The 15,479-nt window shown below is 28.2% G+C and overlaps 8 protein-coding genes across 8 annotated transcripts; 4 read left to right on the forward strand and 4 right to left on the reverse strand.

The window, feature by feature from the left end:
• Window positions 1-56: 56 nt before the first annotated feature.
• cand_031320 (uncharacterized protein) lies at window positions 57-644 on the reverse strand (the record flags this gene model as incomplete). The annotated part of the gene is made up of 2 exons (XM_067213358.1): window positions 57-243; window positions 304-644. The coding sequence occupies 2 exons, from the start codon at window positions 642-644 to the stop codon at window positions 57-59; spliced, it is 528 nt and encodes a 175-aa protein (XP_067066850.1).
• A 217-nt stretch (window positions 645-861) lies between these two features.
• Window positions 862-1,946, forward strand: cand_031330 (uncharacterized protein; the record flags this gene model as incomplete). The annotated part of the gene is made up of 3 exons (XM_067213359.1): window positions 862-1,492; window positions 1,562-1,612; window positions 1,672-1,946. 3 exons carry the CDS (start codon window positions 862-864, stop codon window positions 1,944-1,946), a joined length of 957 nt encoding a protein of 318 aa, XP_067066851.1.
• Window positions 1,947-2,607: 661 nt separating this feature from the next.
• cand_031340 (ABC transporter family protein) lies at window positions 2,608-6,708 on the forward strand (the record flags this gene model as incomplete). The annotated part of the gene is made up of 1 exon (XM_067213360.1): window positions 2,608-6,708. One exon carries the CDS (start codon window positions 2,608-2,610, stop codon window positions 6,706-6,708), a length of 4,101 nt encoding a protein of 1,366 aa, XP_067066852.1.
• A 144-nt stretch (window positions 6,709-6,852) lies between these two features.
• Window positions 6,853-10,206, reverse strand: cand_031350 (uncharacterized protein; the record flags this gene model as incomplete). Its single annotated transcript, XM_067213361.1, has 1 exon — window positions 6,853-10,206. One exon carries the CDS (start codon window positions 10,204-10,206, stop codon window positions 6,853-6,855), a length of 3,354 nt encoding a protein of 1,117 aa, XP_067066853.1.
• Window positions 10,207-10,620: 414 nt separating this feature from the next.
• On the forward strand, window positions 10,621-11,265 carry cand_031360 (uncharacterized protein; the record flags this gene model as incomplete). The annotated part of the gene is made up of 1 exon (XM_067213362.1): window positions 10,621-11,265. One exon carries the CDS (start codon window positions 10,621-10,623, stop codon window positions 11,263-11,265), a length of 645 nt encoding a protein of 214 aa, XP_067066854.1.
• A 60-nt stretch (window positions 11,266-11,325) lies between these two features.
• On the reverse strand, window positions 11,326-12,348 carry cand_031370 (glutamine cyclotransferase family protein; the record flags this gene model as incomplete). The annotated part of the gene is made up of 1 exon (XM_067213363.1): window positions 11,326-12,348. The coding sequence occupies one exon, from the start codon at window positions 12,346-12,348 to the stop codon at window positions 11,326-11,328; it is 1,023 nt and encodes a 340-aa protein (XP_067066855.1).
• Window positions 12,349-12,643: 295 nt separating this feature from the next.
• Window positions 12,644-13,438, reverse strand: cand_031380 (uncharacterized protein; the record flags this gene model as incomplete). Its single annotated transcript, XM_067213364.1, has 3 exons — window positions 12,644-12,698; window positions 12,811-12,986; window positions 13,277-13,438. The coding sequence occupies 3 exons, from the start codon at window positions 13,436-13,438 to the stop codon at window positions 12,644-12,646; spliced, it is 393 nt and encodes a 130-aa protein (XP_067066856.1).
• A 468-nt stretch (window positions 13,439-13,906) lies between these two features.
• On the forward strand, window positions 13,907-14,990 carry cand_031390 (SPRY domain-containing protein; the record flags this gene model as incomplete). Its single annotated transcript, XM_067213365.1, has 4 exons — window positions 13,907-13,915; window positions 13,974-14,335; window positions 14,440-14,726; window positions 14,794-14,990. The coding sequence occupies 4 exons, from the start codon at window positions 13,907-13,909 to the stop codon at window positions 14,988-14,990; spliced, it is 855 nt and encodes a 284-aa protein (XP_067066857.1).
• Window positions 14,991-15,479: the final 489 nt, after the last annotated feature.

Genomic DNA, 15,479 nt, shown 5'->3' on the forward strand with positions numbered 1-15,479 from the left:
TATATAATTATTAATAATCGAGATCCCTAAGAAGTGATTTGTTTTAAATACTGAACTCATCTATAATTTGCATGAAAAATTATTTGAGTAGTAGGAAGCTTTCTTCCCTTTGTATATTTCTTTGCATCAAAATCTCTTAGGAGTTCATCAAATAAATTGCAATCTTTAATTGCATACAAATAATTTTGTTTTTTTGAGATAAATTCATCCCAAATGTCGCTAGCAAGAGTATCTATATATTTTCTTAACACAAGTTAGATTCTTAAAGATGAATTTAATATATTTATTAGAGATGAAACTTACAATGAATCTTGAATATTAATCATTTGATGTGGTCTATATAACGACTCAATGCTGTATGTATGTGTTGTTTCTCTAACATAATTTCCTTCATTGAGAGGCATTCGTAAAGTTATCTTTTTAGTTAGTAGAGGATTGAATAAATCTTTAGGAATATCATCTACATTTCTAAATGGAATAGTGAAATTATTACTTGGAAGCTCAGGATTATAGGAAAAGGTTTCCTTTTCTTCATTATATTCAATATCTTCTATTGATTCCTGGGGTATCTCCAAGTATTTATCTGGTATTAATTTAGATTCTTTAAAAGGTAGTTTCACTATTTTATCTTGATTTTCAATCATTATGTCATTCTGATACTATACACTCTTATATAATAATGTAGCATGCAACATATTCTGGCGCCTTGAAACTTAAACGTAGGCGTATGGGTACAGTCAAGTCGGTACTGGGCGCCTAAATTAACATCTTTTTTCCCACATGGCCTTACCAAATAAAATCTATACTAGAAATTCATAAAATAATGACATACTGATATTTCTGCAATATAACTAAGAAATCATGGAACAAGATCAGAATTTAAATCTCTCTGGTTTGTCATCAATATATCTTAATTCATTAGGTCAATTTAATGAAGCTAATGACATTGAACTATTGCTACTATCTCCGTTAAAAGAAAATAAAAGAAGACGAATAGAAAAAGATCATAATGACTCATCTAATGTACAAGCTGTTGCTATGGTTACCCAGTATTTACTGAGCCGAATTCCTCTACCAACTACACGTTCTGACCTACATAAGAAATTTATCAAAAGTGCAAATCACAAACTTAAATTGGATACTATTCTAGATGAAGTTAACAATCATCTCCAGAGTATCTTGGGATTAGGGATTTTGTGTTCAGATATTGAAAAAAAGAAATCTTCAAATCCCAAATATTACGTTGTTCAGTTATGTTCTCATAGATCCCATATTAATGCTCTTTGTCAATTACAAAGTATTCATCCAAATACTTTAGGTGAACTAACTGCTGAAGGTTATTCGAATAATATTATTTCATCATATAAATGTAATGCATTTATTAACTTCATATCATTTCTATTCGGATTCTTTGATGTTACATCCAAAGACATATCTACATCTCAAGATTCTTGTGTATCTAATAAAGATAATACAATAGAAATTCATATCGGTATGTTCAATAAAATATATTTGTGAACTATTTAATTATATTAATTAATTTCCAAATATATACCTAAAGACTACTTTCTAGATATTGTCAGTGAATTAATAGGGTATGAATTTGTTAAAGGTACGATGAACTTTTTTAAATTTAATGAAAGAATATAATATTTTATTGTTTTTTGTTAGAAAAAATTAAAAATGAACTTGATATATTACTTTCTAGCAAGATTAATACCGTTACAATTGATGAAGAGGATACTGAATCTACAAATTCACAACATAGTCCTCTTTCAATTATGTTACAAGTTATATACCGTTGTGGATATATAATACCTATATTTAATCAAAATAAAGTCCCAAATTCAAGAAATATTAAATATCGTATATCTGGATTTATTCCTGGACCATTATTATACTGGAATTCTAGTTCTATAAAAAAGATCTTAGTTGAATATTCATAATTGTAAATAAATTAGCTAGAATTATATATAATAAGCATATTATTAAAATATAATGTTTGATAAATATCGCGAACTTTTTACTCTTAATATTAGATTTAGTTGCATGTATAATAATTGGGGTGCCATAAAGTCATGCCAATATACTTAATAGACATTTGGCGGTAACTATTTGCACCTTTTTGAGAATCAGAATCTGATATATCTTTAAATATATTTGTTTATGCTTTAGTAAATGAGAGATATATGTGCATTTTCCCTTCTATAATAGGTATATTTTTGAAATATATGCCTTATTTTAATATGTTATCTTTAAGTTATAAGAATTGATTAAATACTTAAGATATACGGTTTATACTGTCGTCTTACATAATATTATATTGTAATTTAAGTATATAAAACTTGATTTTAAAGAATTTTAAATACTTGTATTTAAGGTATTTATAAATAAAAGCTAACTATAAATATATAAATCATTTTGTGATTGATTTTATTATTACCTGTCTAATCGATACTACCAAGGCGCTATTGTAAATTATATAGAGAAAGAATGCGTGTGACTATATCCAATTGAAGACTCAGCTAAGCTTTTTTGAAGGGATTCCTAGAATTAATAATATAATTCATAAAAGTGGAATATTATAACTTTAGTTCTGTAAGCTCAATGTCCAGTTTTATAGAGAATGATCCTAAGAAAAATAAAGGGAAATGCAATCACTCCAAATACCCTAACATGTTCAGAAGAGGAATAACAAACACACTTTTTTTTACTTGGCTTCATCCTATTATTAATTCAGTTCATGAGGGTAATATTTTAACAGATGAAGAAATGAAAGAAGTTGATGATGATACTTGTATAGAGACCGAATATGAATCTTTTCTATATAATTGGAAGAATGAATTTTCTAACCAAATTAGATCAGAATTTATATCTACAATTAAGGTCATGTATAGGACTTTTGGTATACGTATACTTTATATTTTGTTACTAAAATTTTTTTATGATATAACTTCGAGTTCTGAGCCTTGGCAAGTATACAAAATATTATCATGGTTAAATAACCCCAATTCAACTACATTTGAAGGTATTTGGAGATTTGGATTACTAGTATTAAGCGAGATTTCTAGAGGATTTATATTACAACAATATCTTCGTCGTTCTTTTTCTTTAGCTACTATGTTGAGAGGTGTTGTTGGTTATGCCGTATCAGGTAAAGTAATAAATATATCAAAAACTTTAGCTTCAGAGAACATATCGAAATGTTTAAATTTAATATCTTCTGAGTCAATATCAATTTTGATATCAGGGAACACTTTACTGGTTGCTCCATCTATGATATTTCAGAATATTTTACTACTCATATTATTATATAAATTTGTTGGGATTAGTTCATTAATTGGATACTCTATTATTATATTTTCACTTTATTTAAATACTCTTTTAATTAAAAGAAATCAAGCTGTTAGATTAAAGTATATTGATATTTTAGACAAAAGAATTTCATTATCAACAGAGTTTATTAGCTTTTTTAGACAAATAAAATGTTATGCATGGGAAAATTATTATTTAACAAATATAAGTAAGATAAGAGATAAGGAAATAAAGCATTTGAGTAGATGGAGATTAATTTCTCAATTAGGTAATGTCCTTGCTACAGCATGTGTATCAATATCCCCTGTTTTAACATTTGGTACTTATTTATTTCTTAAGGGGAATTTTGAAATTGATATTCTTTTTTCATCATTAATGATATTTGAGCTTCTACAACAATCACTAATTATGCTACCACTTGGTATCAACACTTTACAAAAAGCAATAAATTGTTATAATAGGTTAACAGAAATACTCCTGCTTGAAGAAGTTATAAAACCTAACAAGATTTTAGATTTAGATTTAGATTTAGATTCAGATTTAGATTCAGATATAAATACTGAAACATCAATAATAATTAAAAATCTTGTATTTGGTTGGAGTAGAAATGAAATAACCTTACATTCCATTAGTGCTAATATAAATAGAGGTGAACTTGTTGGGATTATTGGGCCTGTTGGATGTGGAAAAACAACACTTCTTGAACTTATTCTTCAGGAAATTTTGCCAAATAGTGGTATTATAAGGACTAGTGGACAAATTGCATACTGTAGTCAGTCACCATGGATAATAGACTCTACAATTCGTCATAATATTCTTCTTGATTTGCCATATGATGAAAGGTGGTATCAAACAGTTGTAAATTCTTGTTCATTAAATTTTGATTTGAAGGTAATGCCTAATGGTGATTTGACAGAAATAGGTGAGAAAGGGATCAATTTATCTGGTGGCCAAAAACAACGCATTGGTTTAGCTAGAGCCATTTATCAAAGAAGTGATACTTTATTACTTGATGATATACTTTCTGCATTGGATAATACAGTTGCGAATCAAATATTCAGAAATTTGATTTTGAAACTACTGAAAGGTAATAAAACTGTTATTATGGTAACAAATAAATTGGATATATTATCATTTTTTGATCGCGTAATTTTTATTAAAAACAAGTCAATAGCATATGCAGGACCTCCCGATAAAAATTTTACCAATAACAAAGATTATAAAGTATTGTTGCAGAGCATGCAGAAGATACAAAAGCAACTATCACAAACTGTTGACGATATAGTTACACTTGAAGAGATATCTGAAATTGAAATGAATAATGATAAGTACAGTATAAAGTCTGATATCACTTTGGAATCAATGAATTATAGGAACTTATTTACATCTTCAGAAACTATTTCGAGACGTGGAAGTAGAGTTTCTATGAAGATCTTGAGAGATAAATATAGAAGAGAAAGTGATATTTTAACTAATGATAAGAAATCTTCAGAAAGTTCTCTTTCTAGCTATGATTATAGCTCAAAGAAAATGCCTACTGAGCAAGTTTTTACTAGAGAAAATGAAAATATATCTCTTGGTAAGATAAAGAAATCAATGTATATCTCTTATATTAAGGATAATACAATTAAATGGTGTATTCTTGTTGTTCTACTTATTTATAGTCATTCTGCTTGTAATCTATTGTCTTCTTTATGGATCTCTAAATGGTCTTTAAATATTAATGAATATGGCAAGTTGTATGGTTTGCTAGTTCTTTTTGGTATTAGTGTTCTACAACCAATATTTAGTTTCCTATTCCGATCCTCAAATATATACATGGCTTCTAGAGCTTCAGACAGAATATATCATAAAATTGTGGAAAAGTTAGCTTATTCCAAGATGCAATTTTACGAATTTACCCCAATTGGACGTATTATAAGCCGTATTACTAATGATATCGTTATTATTGACGAAGTATTACCACAAAACATGAATGATTTTTTATTTGCCCTTTCACGTATTTCTTTCTCTATTGGATATTTTATATATCTTGATATACGTTTCGCACTTTTATTCTTAGCATTGTGTTATTTCTTTATTGGAATAAGGAATAAAGCTCTTAATACTAATCGTCAACTTAAGAGAATATTCCATACAAAGAATGCTCCAATTATTTCTAAGTTAACTTACTTAATTGAAGGTTTGCCAATATTGAGGTGTACTGATAACAGTTTGAATATCTTTGATCAAGAAGTGAGAGATTTAATTGATAGTGAATGTAGACCTTGGAGGTGTTATTGTTTAACACAACGTTGGCTTGGAATACGCATTGATCTTATTGGAGCTTGTGTTAATTTTACTCTAGGTATTCTATGCATATTCACTAAAAAGTACTTGTCGGTTGCTAGTATTGGTATTGCATTTCAATATTCTAATGTTTTAACACATTTAATTATATGGATAACACGTGTAGTGTCTGAAGCAGAGAATAACTTTTTATCCTATGAACGTATCCAGGAATATATTGAAAATATCCCACAAGAATATATTCTCAATAGCTACAATAGTAATAAAAGTAATTTGAAGCATATAAACACTTCTGAAAATGAGAATAAAGAATTATTAAAATCATTAATAATAAACATTGATAATACAAATAATACTTCAAAATGGCCACTAAAAGGTACAATAATATTTAAGAATGTATATTTACAATATAATAACACAAATCCAATTATTTTAAACAACTTAAATTTTACAATAAATGGTGGAGTTAAAGTTGGTATATGTGGCAGAACTGGTTCTGGCAAATCATCATTGTTGTCTGTTTTGTTGAGGTTATATGATATTCAAAATGGCGAGATATTGATCGATGGAATTAATATTTTGGATATTGATCTAAGGGTATTACGTTCTGCAATTACAATTATACCACAAGAGCCTAATATAATGACTGGAAGCTTGCGTTATAATGTTGACCCATTCAATGAATATTCCGATAGTGAAGTAATGAAAGCTCTTGCTCGTTCAAATGCACAAGATTTTGTTAATAATTTACCAGATGGAATTCATACACTATTAAGCAGTTCTTCAAATAATCTTTCTATGGGACAGAGACAGTTAGTTTGTCTTACTAGAGCTTTACTAAGAAATAGTAAGATTATTTTATTAGATGAAGCAACTGCATCTGTCGATATTGCAACTGATGATATTATTCAAAAAACTATACAAAGGGAATTTTCAGAATGTACAATACTATCTATTGCTCATAGAATCCATACTATCATTAATTTCGATCTTATTATTGTACTTGACAATGGCTATATTGCAGAATTTGATACTCCACAAAATTTACTTGCAAATACTTCCTCAATATTTTACTCACTTGCAACACAGACAAATACTATTTAGAACTGGATATACTGTATTTGTACTTTTCAACATTAAAATATATTTCATGAACTTGGAAGTGACTATAATTATAGATATCTAAGAATATCATTACATTGATTTTAAAAAGAAATCTCAATCCTATACTATTTGAGGCTTTAGAAATTATTTAAAACGTTGAATATCTACATTGTATTTCACACTAAAAGAAAATATTTTTTCCATATAATTAGTTTTTTTTATATAAATTTGTAATTTATTATTATATAACTTATCTAGTTGTTTTATTTTATTTTGATAGACTTCATTATTGCTCTTCAATTCAGAGATCTCCCTAAAATTCTCTTGTTCTTTATACTCTAGTAAGCTGTTTTTCAGTTTAAATGAATCTACAAGCGAGTTCAGTTTTTCAAATTCTTCACTGTAATTATTAAGTTCATTTCTCAATTTGTCAATACAACTTTTTAATTCCGTATTTTCTATTGTCATATCTTCTAATTTTTCACCAAGCTCCCTCTTGAATTTGTCAGCTATATCTGTGAGTATTTTAAACCAATTTACAGGTAACTCACCCTTTTTTATTATTGATGTGAAATTTAATAAAACATCTTCTATTTGAGGACTCTTTATAATATTTTTGTCAAATTCACTGCTATCAGGACTATTTGCATTCTCATCATTCTTAGAACATCCTAACTCATCTAAATACTCCTTTGTACCCTGTAATTCATTTAATAAGGAATTTATTTCATCATCAAATAAGTTCATATTTTTTTGCTTTATATGTTCATAAAATTTTGACCATAAGTCATCTCGTAACTGATATAAATTACGATAAATATTCGAAATTTCTAGTGACTTAGACAACAAAATAATTATATTATTATCATCTTTGATACTATTAATTCTATTATGAATTTTATGCTGAATATTCATTTGTATATCTTCTAACATATTTTTAATCTTTAAACTGACCACTTCAGCTTTCAATTTTGATATTTGTTGTAAAAAATACTGTCGCTCTTTAAGTAAGCATTGATAAAAATTTTCTTGGCAATTCTTTACTGTTTCAGAATTTTCGATTCTTTCTTTTTGAATATCCATAAGAGCTTCTTCCAATTTTTTCTCAATTCTCTCATTATGATCCTTCAAATTATTATATCCATCACGCAATACATATAAGCACGTCACCATTCTCCAAAATATCCTCTCTAAATTTATTAATGAAGCAGGATATGTAGTGAATGAATTATTTTTCATACTGAAATCTTCCATTTTACCTAATATTAAATGCTCTTTATCGTTTTCACTCAATTCTTCATCTTCATAATGCCCAAGTGCAATATTCAAAAGATTGTTTGGTTCCAATAGAAATGGAATTGCTTCAATATGATCCTCATTTATATAAGCTACATCTCTGTCATGACTATCTGTTGTTAATGTCTCATCAGGTTTATTCAAAACAATTGGTGGATCAGAATCACTAGATATAACTTTTTTCCATTTATCTATAATATATAGGAATTCGCTCATAATTCCCAGTTCATCTAAACTTTCTTCACTTAGGTATGCTGAAATGTCCCAGAGTTCATCTAAATTAACCTCATTAATGTGTTTATCATCTATAGATTCACTGTTATCTTCTATATTTTCAATATCACCATTGTTAGAAATATCCATATTGATTGATACCTTTTTTTTCTCAATCAACTGCATTTTTTTTTTGAAATATTCAATCCCACATCTTAATAAATCCCTTTCCTGTTCCAAAGTATGAATCTTTTCCTTTAACCCCTTTCTTTCCTCAATACAAATGATATTGCCATATAAACCTCCGATAATATCCTTACTATTACAATAACACGTACCTTTGTTAGTTCCACCCATCTTAGTCTCCTTAAACAAATTGTTTGTTATATCTTTTAATTGTTCTATACGATTATTCTTCAGTGCAATATCTGCAATTAAGTCACATATTACTTTTAGACATCCATTTACTAATTGATTACTGTGAATAATAATATCAAGACTAAATATTGGATTTTCATTGTTTAAATCAGCACCAATATTTTTAAATGACTTTGGATATTTCTGATATTTATCTAATATTTGTTTAATTCCAACAAGAACTTCATCAATTCTTGTTTTTTCTATTGTATAATCTATATCTCTTCTTTCCTGTCTTTGACTGATATCTGAATAACATGAGATTGCTTTCCACCAATCTTCTGCCATAGTATAAATTCCTACAAGTTTGTCACAATAATCCTTGATAAAAATATAATATGGTATTTTTGAATTTTTATTTAGAATATCATCATAAAGGAGTTTTCTAAAATATTTATTTTGTGCTTGAAAGCGATTGACTTCGTTTGTTAATACTTTCTCTATTTCATCTCTCTTTTTGGTTTCTTCACTCATAATATTTTTGAATTTCTTTAATTTACATAAAACATCTTTATATGAATCTATATTTCTACTGGGATCATCGCCATTATCTGATAGCTCTGCATTTACGGATGTTACTTGAATACTCATTGCATGATTACTCTGTAAGGCTCTTAAGGCATTTTGGGAATTTTTTTTTTCACGCACTAACATTAATTGAGATTCATGTTCTACTTCTCTAATTTTTTCCTCGTATTCAAACCTTAATGTTTCGATCTTTTTTGTGTGCTCCTCTTCCAAATGTTTTATTTGATTTTCATGCATAAGTTTGAGTAAAGTATATTCTTCTTTTTGTCGAATAAATTGCCTTGTACAATACTCCAGAGAACTTCTAACTTGTGATACAAAATCATCTATTTCATTTGGTAAACCACACTTTTCTGATTCAAGTAACCGTTCACCCAAGTTACTAAAAAAAGTTTTAATTTGTTCAACTAATTCAACCATATAGCTATCTATACCTGAAAAGTATTTATTTTCATGTACTGAGTTATTTATAGGTTCACCCATACTGCTAGTAGAATTTGAAGATGGTAAAGTAGATTCTGTAGTAGAAAATTTTATCATATTATCTAACTTCATCGTTGGAACCGTATCATTTTCAAAAAGACGTAGTTGGGTTCTAGGAGATAACTGTAAACTCCCTCCAATAACTAGTGATTTTACTGAGGCATCACCAGACAAGAATTTAGCTATGTTTCTACTAGGTGGTGGTGAAAATTCAAATGTTGATTCTTGTTGAAATGCACAATGATATAGGAAAAATAGTGCAACGAGTGAATTATAAATAGAACAAAATCTCCCATTTTCAATTCCACTCTTATCAAATATGTCTTCAAAGGGAGCATTCACTGTATAGAAAATAGCTTTAATCTGTTCCCAAGGGTCTTTTAAACTTGCAAATTGGTTTCTTTTATTCTTTAAATTGGGCCACACTATAAAGCAGAGTTTGAGGAATATAGAGCCATCCTGAAAATCACCCCAAGATAAACTGGTGCTAAAAGTGTTGTTTACCCAGTCTAATATCTCACTTTTTCCTATTATTACTAATTTTTTTTCTATTTCACTCATATTTTAGCTCTTGAAAAATATGAAAAAATGATAGATATGTCAATTAAACTCCTTAGTAAAAAAAAATTCCATTATTTTTTTTATTTTAAGATGTAAATGAGTACAGGAGTTTTAAAAATTGATACAAGCGCATGTTAGCCACATGCAAATATAAGGCGGGTGATATCGGTACTGCAAATATGCATTGAATGAAGCTACACTGTATTTATCCCTTCTTTTTTAGTATTAAAATATAGTACTTATAAGATCTTAATCTAATGTTTTTTGATATAATATGTATTGTATTCCCATAATTAATCTTGAACTTGAGATTTTCCTATGGGTCTGTCATCTCGGAAAGTTCACTTTTCTGGAAAAAATCTATGAACATTCATACTTGAGATTCAAAATAAACGGAATTACTTAGATGATTAAATGTTAATAACCAACAAATATATTAAGTTATTTAGTAGAAGGGTACGTAAGAGTCTTTGTGAGTTTACAAAACCAGACAGTACTCTAATTATAATTGATTGGGATGACACACTACTTCCTACATCCTGGCTATATGAAAATAGACAAGTGAACCTTTTAGATAATTCATATGGGGCACTGGTAGCTCAATTTCTACAAAAATCTCTTGAATTAGGAAAGGTTGTAATTATAACAAATGCTTCACCTAATTGGGTGTACCAAACAGCTGAATTACATCTAAAACACATATTACCACTCCTTAAAGAGGTACCTATTTGCTCAGCAAGACAGTTCTCAAAAAATAAGGTAAATGATGTGATATTCTGGAAATATAGAGCATTCACAAGTGTAATCAAGTACTTTTCAGCCATTGTTCATGGGAAAAAAAATATTATAAGTATTGGTGATAGTCAGTGGGACAAAGATGCAGTATTCAATGTTTTTGAAGCTAATGAAGAGATTGATATTGTTCCTAAAGCTATAAAATTTATTACTAATCCATCGTACGATTTATTGTGCGATCAAATTATTCAATTAACGTTAAATTTATCAAGTATTGTCTCAGCTACTAAACCTCAAGTATACGAAATGAAAAAAGTTTGGTGAACAGAAGCTAAAATAAAATTTATTATTTTATAGCTAAAAAAAGTATCACTACCAAAAATATTATGAATAAAAGTGATCTCCATAATTTTCACGTTTTATTAGTGGATTTTGATAAAATTCTTGAATTTGTGGAAGTGTTTGCCAATTTAGATTTTGAATATTGTAATCTATTTTTTTTAATTGAACAACATACATCATCGGCCATCTTTTACCAGTAACTAGAAATATTGGTAAATTTTTACTAGGAAAAGTGGAGTTTTTTCTATAAGATTCTAAAATGGGATGATATGCAATGCCATTTAGAACATCATTGAAAATGTCAGTGTGATGTAAAAGTGAGCTTTTCCTTGGATTATAGATTGAACTTAAATTTGCCAAGGATTTGCAATTTCCAGTTTCTGGATCAATTTCTACGATTAGAGAAGATTCAAATATATTACCCCATATTGTATTCGTCTCTGCAACGTATTCAAGTTCATTTACATTATTTAATGGCTGACTCATGCAATTTAAATCAATGCTTCTTTTGATACTAATTAAATTAGAATTTGAATCTAATGGTGGGATAGACAATTCAAATAATTTAGAGTTGCCTGATGTGGCCCATAATCTTGAAGTTCCATCTGATGTTAAACCCCATCCAACAAGTGGGATTTTATAATATTTAAGAATAGATAAATTGGTAGTATTGTATGCAATTAAAATACCAGATCTCCAAGTCAATTGATAAAGTATATTGTTTAAAATAGCAGTTCCTTCACCCCAAAACTCAGAAAATAGCAATCTATGATCGATATATTTCATACTTGGAAATTCCAATGTTCTAATAAAACTACCTCCATACAAACCAGCACTTTCTATTAATACACTAGAATTCAAAAATAACAAACCTTGGGTAAATGGATATTTATTAATCACGAATGAAGGATCTAAATACCCATTATCTCTAGTTTTATGCTCATGTATATGAGGATATGTTGCTAAAATGTCGCATATGTATAAATTTAAGTGACTTTTTACTTCCTCTTCAGCTTGTATGCCAATCACCCAGAGAAATAAAAAGAAAATGACATTATTTAGCATTCTTACAAAGGAAACAAAGAAATTACAAATATATTTCGTTTGAACTATCAGTAACACTTCATCAAGTTTCTGGATTAACTCGTTTTGTAAAGTGTTATATTTTCAGTCCTAAACGGAAAGATTGAATATACACACGAAGCGCGTTACAGGGACAATATACTGTGCAGCTTTGTTTTGCATGGTAACTCAAAAAAAAAAAATTAAAATAAATAATGCTATAAGTAAATCAATAATTGCAAAAATTAAGAAGTAACCATATAGGATGAATAGAAAATTGTTATATTTACAGTGTATACTATACTTTAAGAATGAATAAACCAGACTTATCAATAATATCCCAATTTATTTCTCTGAAATTTTCAATTAAAGAAAAAACGAGTATATATAAATAAAAATTAATTAAATTGAAACTCTAAAAGAACTGTTTTTAGTGGCCATATATTTCTTCGTTTGTTAGCTTACCTAGATAATGCCTGAATATTCATTACAATTGTTATACAATGTTGAAAGTTCATTTGGTTTAGTGGATCTATACCATTTACTTGAAGAAAATGAGTATATAATGATGTATCATCTCTTAATAGTGAGTTGACTAGAGTATTTAAATCCAATATATTAAGGCATAAGGTACAAACATTCTAAAAATAAAAGGTATAAATGACAGCTTGTTAATAGTAAAGTCTCTATAAAGACTCCAATAATATATAAGACCTACCTGTACATTCACTATAGTGATTTGCTTGTTAAAAGGGTCAATATCTAATTCAGGCCATAAATAAAATGAGTCGAAGTTTTTATTACATCTACTACAACACTTATTTTATAAAAACACAATTTTTAGTCATTAATATTGATATTAAGGAAGTTAGATAAAAGTTAAGCTTGAATTCTCAAATAATTTGGATTTACTCATCTTTAATTAACTTACGTTAGATGGATTATTTGATAATTTACTAAGTTTAGTATAGTCAATTTTACCAATCTTTGGACTAGGAGCCAAAATAGGTGCATATTGCTCTATTAGTTTTAAAAGAATATCTATTTGACTTTCGACAGTAATAGGTATAGTTTCTATGGTAGGTTTCATCATTTATTTTTTTTAATAAGAGAGAGTTAAAAGGTAGAAATGTTAGAGGTCAAAAATTTACTTTTGAGAACATGGCGCTACTAGTACTATATTTATACTTTTTATGCTATTTCCAAATTCAACAAATTTCTTACTTCTTTAATTTAATTATTTTGATATGTATTATTAGAATCTTTTCCTTGTTTTTATTACTACAAAATTCCCTAGAAGTATTGCTATTTCCTTTAATTTAAAGAGGTTTTTTTCTTTAAGCAAGCTTTGGATACATATATCTTATCTAAATACCATTTTAAAGTAATTTAATTAACAGAAAACTATTGTCGTAGTATTTATTTGTCTTGGAGTGTATTTTTCCCATATTATTTTACTGGACTTTATCTTTCTACCTATAGTATATACTACAGCGCTGCGCTAACAGCCATTAACTGGGATATTCATATCGTATTTAATACTGAATAGCAAAAAGAAATTATGGAAGAGGTGCGTTAACTATCAAATATAATGATATTTTCCCATATATTTTTAATAATCTCTGAAGGTAAACAAACGAGATATTGAGATAAAAGATAGATTTCTTAGTTTACCCAACAACGTGGAATTTGTAAGGGAACCAGTATTTTATTCTCAATTTAAAAAGATAAGAAAGGGGAACATTAAAGAGAGTAAAATAGACAATAAGTCGCTTCCAGTACTTTCTGTTAGATATAAAGACTCATTTATTGAATTGTCAGAGGATAGATTCGTTGCAAAGGGGTATAAAGGATGGAGTAGTGTTTTATTATCTCATGGATCTAGTTCTGGATCATGGTATTTTGAGATAACTATAGGCAATCCTGTCGAATTACAACCATTTCTTGGATATCCAATCAGTGTAACCAAAATTTGTAAACCTAGTATTAGGTAAGTATATATAGGAACTACAATAAGTTATTTCTTACTTTTCCTTCTTAATATAAATGCTAAACGACATTAAATGTACGTTTCATTTTATTTCTGTTAAATAGGGTTGGATGGTCTTGCAGATATAGTAGATACGATGTTCCAGTAGGTACTAATTCTTTTGGATTTTCACTGAGTAGTTCAGACTGCAGCTGTTTCAATAATGGCAAAAAACGGTGTTTACCTAATTACAAGCCATTAAACACAGGAGATATAGTTGGATGCTTTATTACTTTGAACAATACTTCTTATGATTTACCTAATCCTTTAACAAGGCCTGAACTTCATCCTTTTGTTGAAATGGGTCTTTTATGCAATCCTGATAAGCTACCACCAATAATTATTGATAAAGGTAGGCATTTTACAAAAAGAAATTCTTATCTTTGAATTGTTTGCAAATAAATTTTGCTAATATTTAGGTTCAAAAGTACAATTTTCTGTGAATGGAAAAGTCCTAGAAACTAATTATACTGATATTCCTGCAGGTTTTTATCACCCAGCCCTTTCTCTATATATGGGGGCAACTGCAGTAATTAATACTGGTCCAGAGTTTAATTATACTCCTACTGTTCATTTTCTCCCTATTTGTAAAATGCAACGTCCATGTATTGTTTAGTTTGAATTTTGTAATAAAATAGGCATTAATAAGGGAATCAATTAAAGATACTCTTCAAGGCATGGATATTATTAGTAAGCATATCTTCACTGGTACTTATTACCAGACTAAGCAGATACACAAACTTGCACCAAATATGAAAATTTTTGACTTTTATTGTACTCCGGCACAGAAGTTGGGGTAATTATTTTGAATTTATATTTTCTAATGATCTAGATTTTTTTTTAAGACCCCATTACTTTGAGGAAAGAAAATGTGAGGAATTTTAAGTATATCATATCAAACTTCTACTTTTCGAGTTTTAAACTGTCCTAAGTATTAGTACACCTTATCAAGTGCGAGAGCTGAATATATGCATCTTAACTAAATATACGTTTTAGATCATAGTATATTGTTATATTATAGTCGTTTATTTAGGTGTATTTTAGCCTCTCTAAATATATTTAAGTTGGATTAAGAGGCATGCATAAAGAACTACAAGTAGTAATA

The sequence above is a fragment of the Cryptosporidium andersoni genome (assembly GCF_001865355.1).
Source record: "Cryptosporidium andersoni isolate 30847 chromosome Unknown contig_51, whole genome shotgun sequence".
In the NCBI taxonomy this organism is placed as follows: Eukaryota; Apicomplexa; class Conoidasida; order Eucoccidiorida; family Cryptosporidiidae; genus Cryptosporidium; species Cryptosporidium andersoni.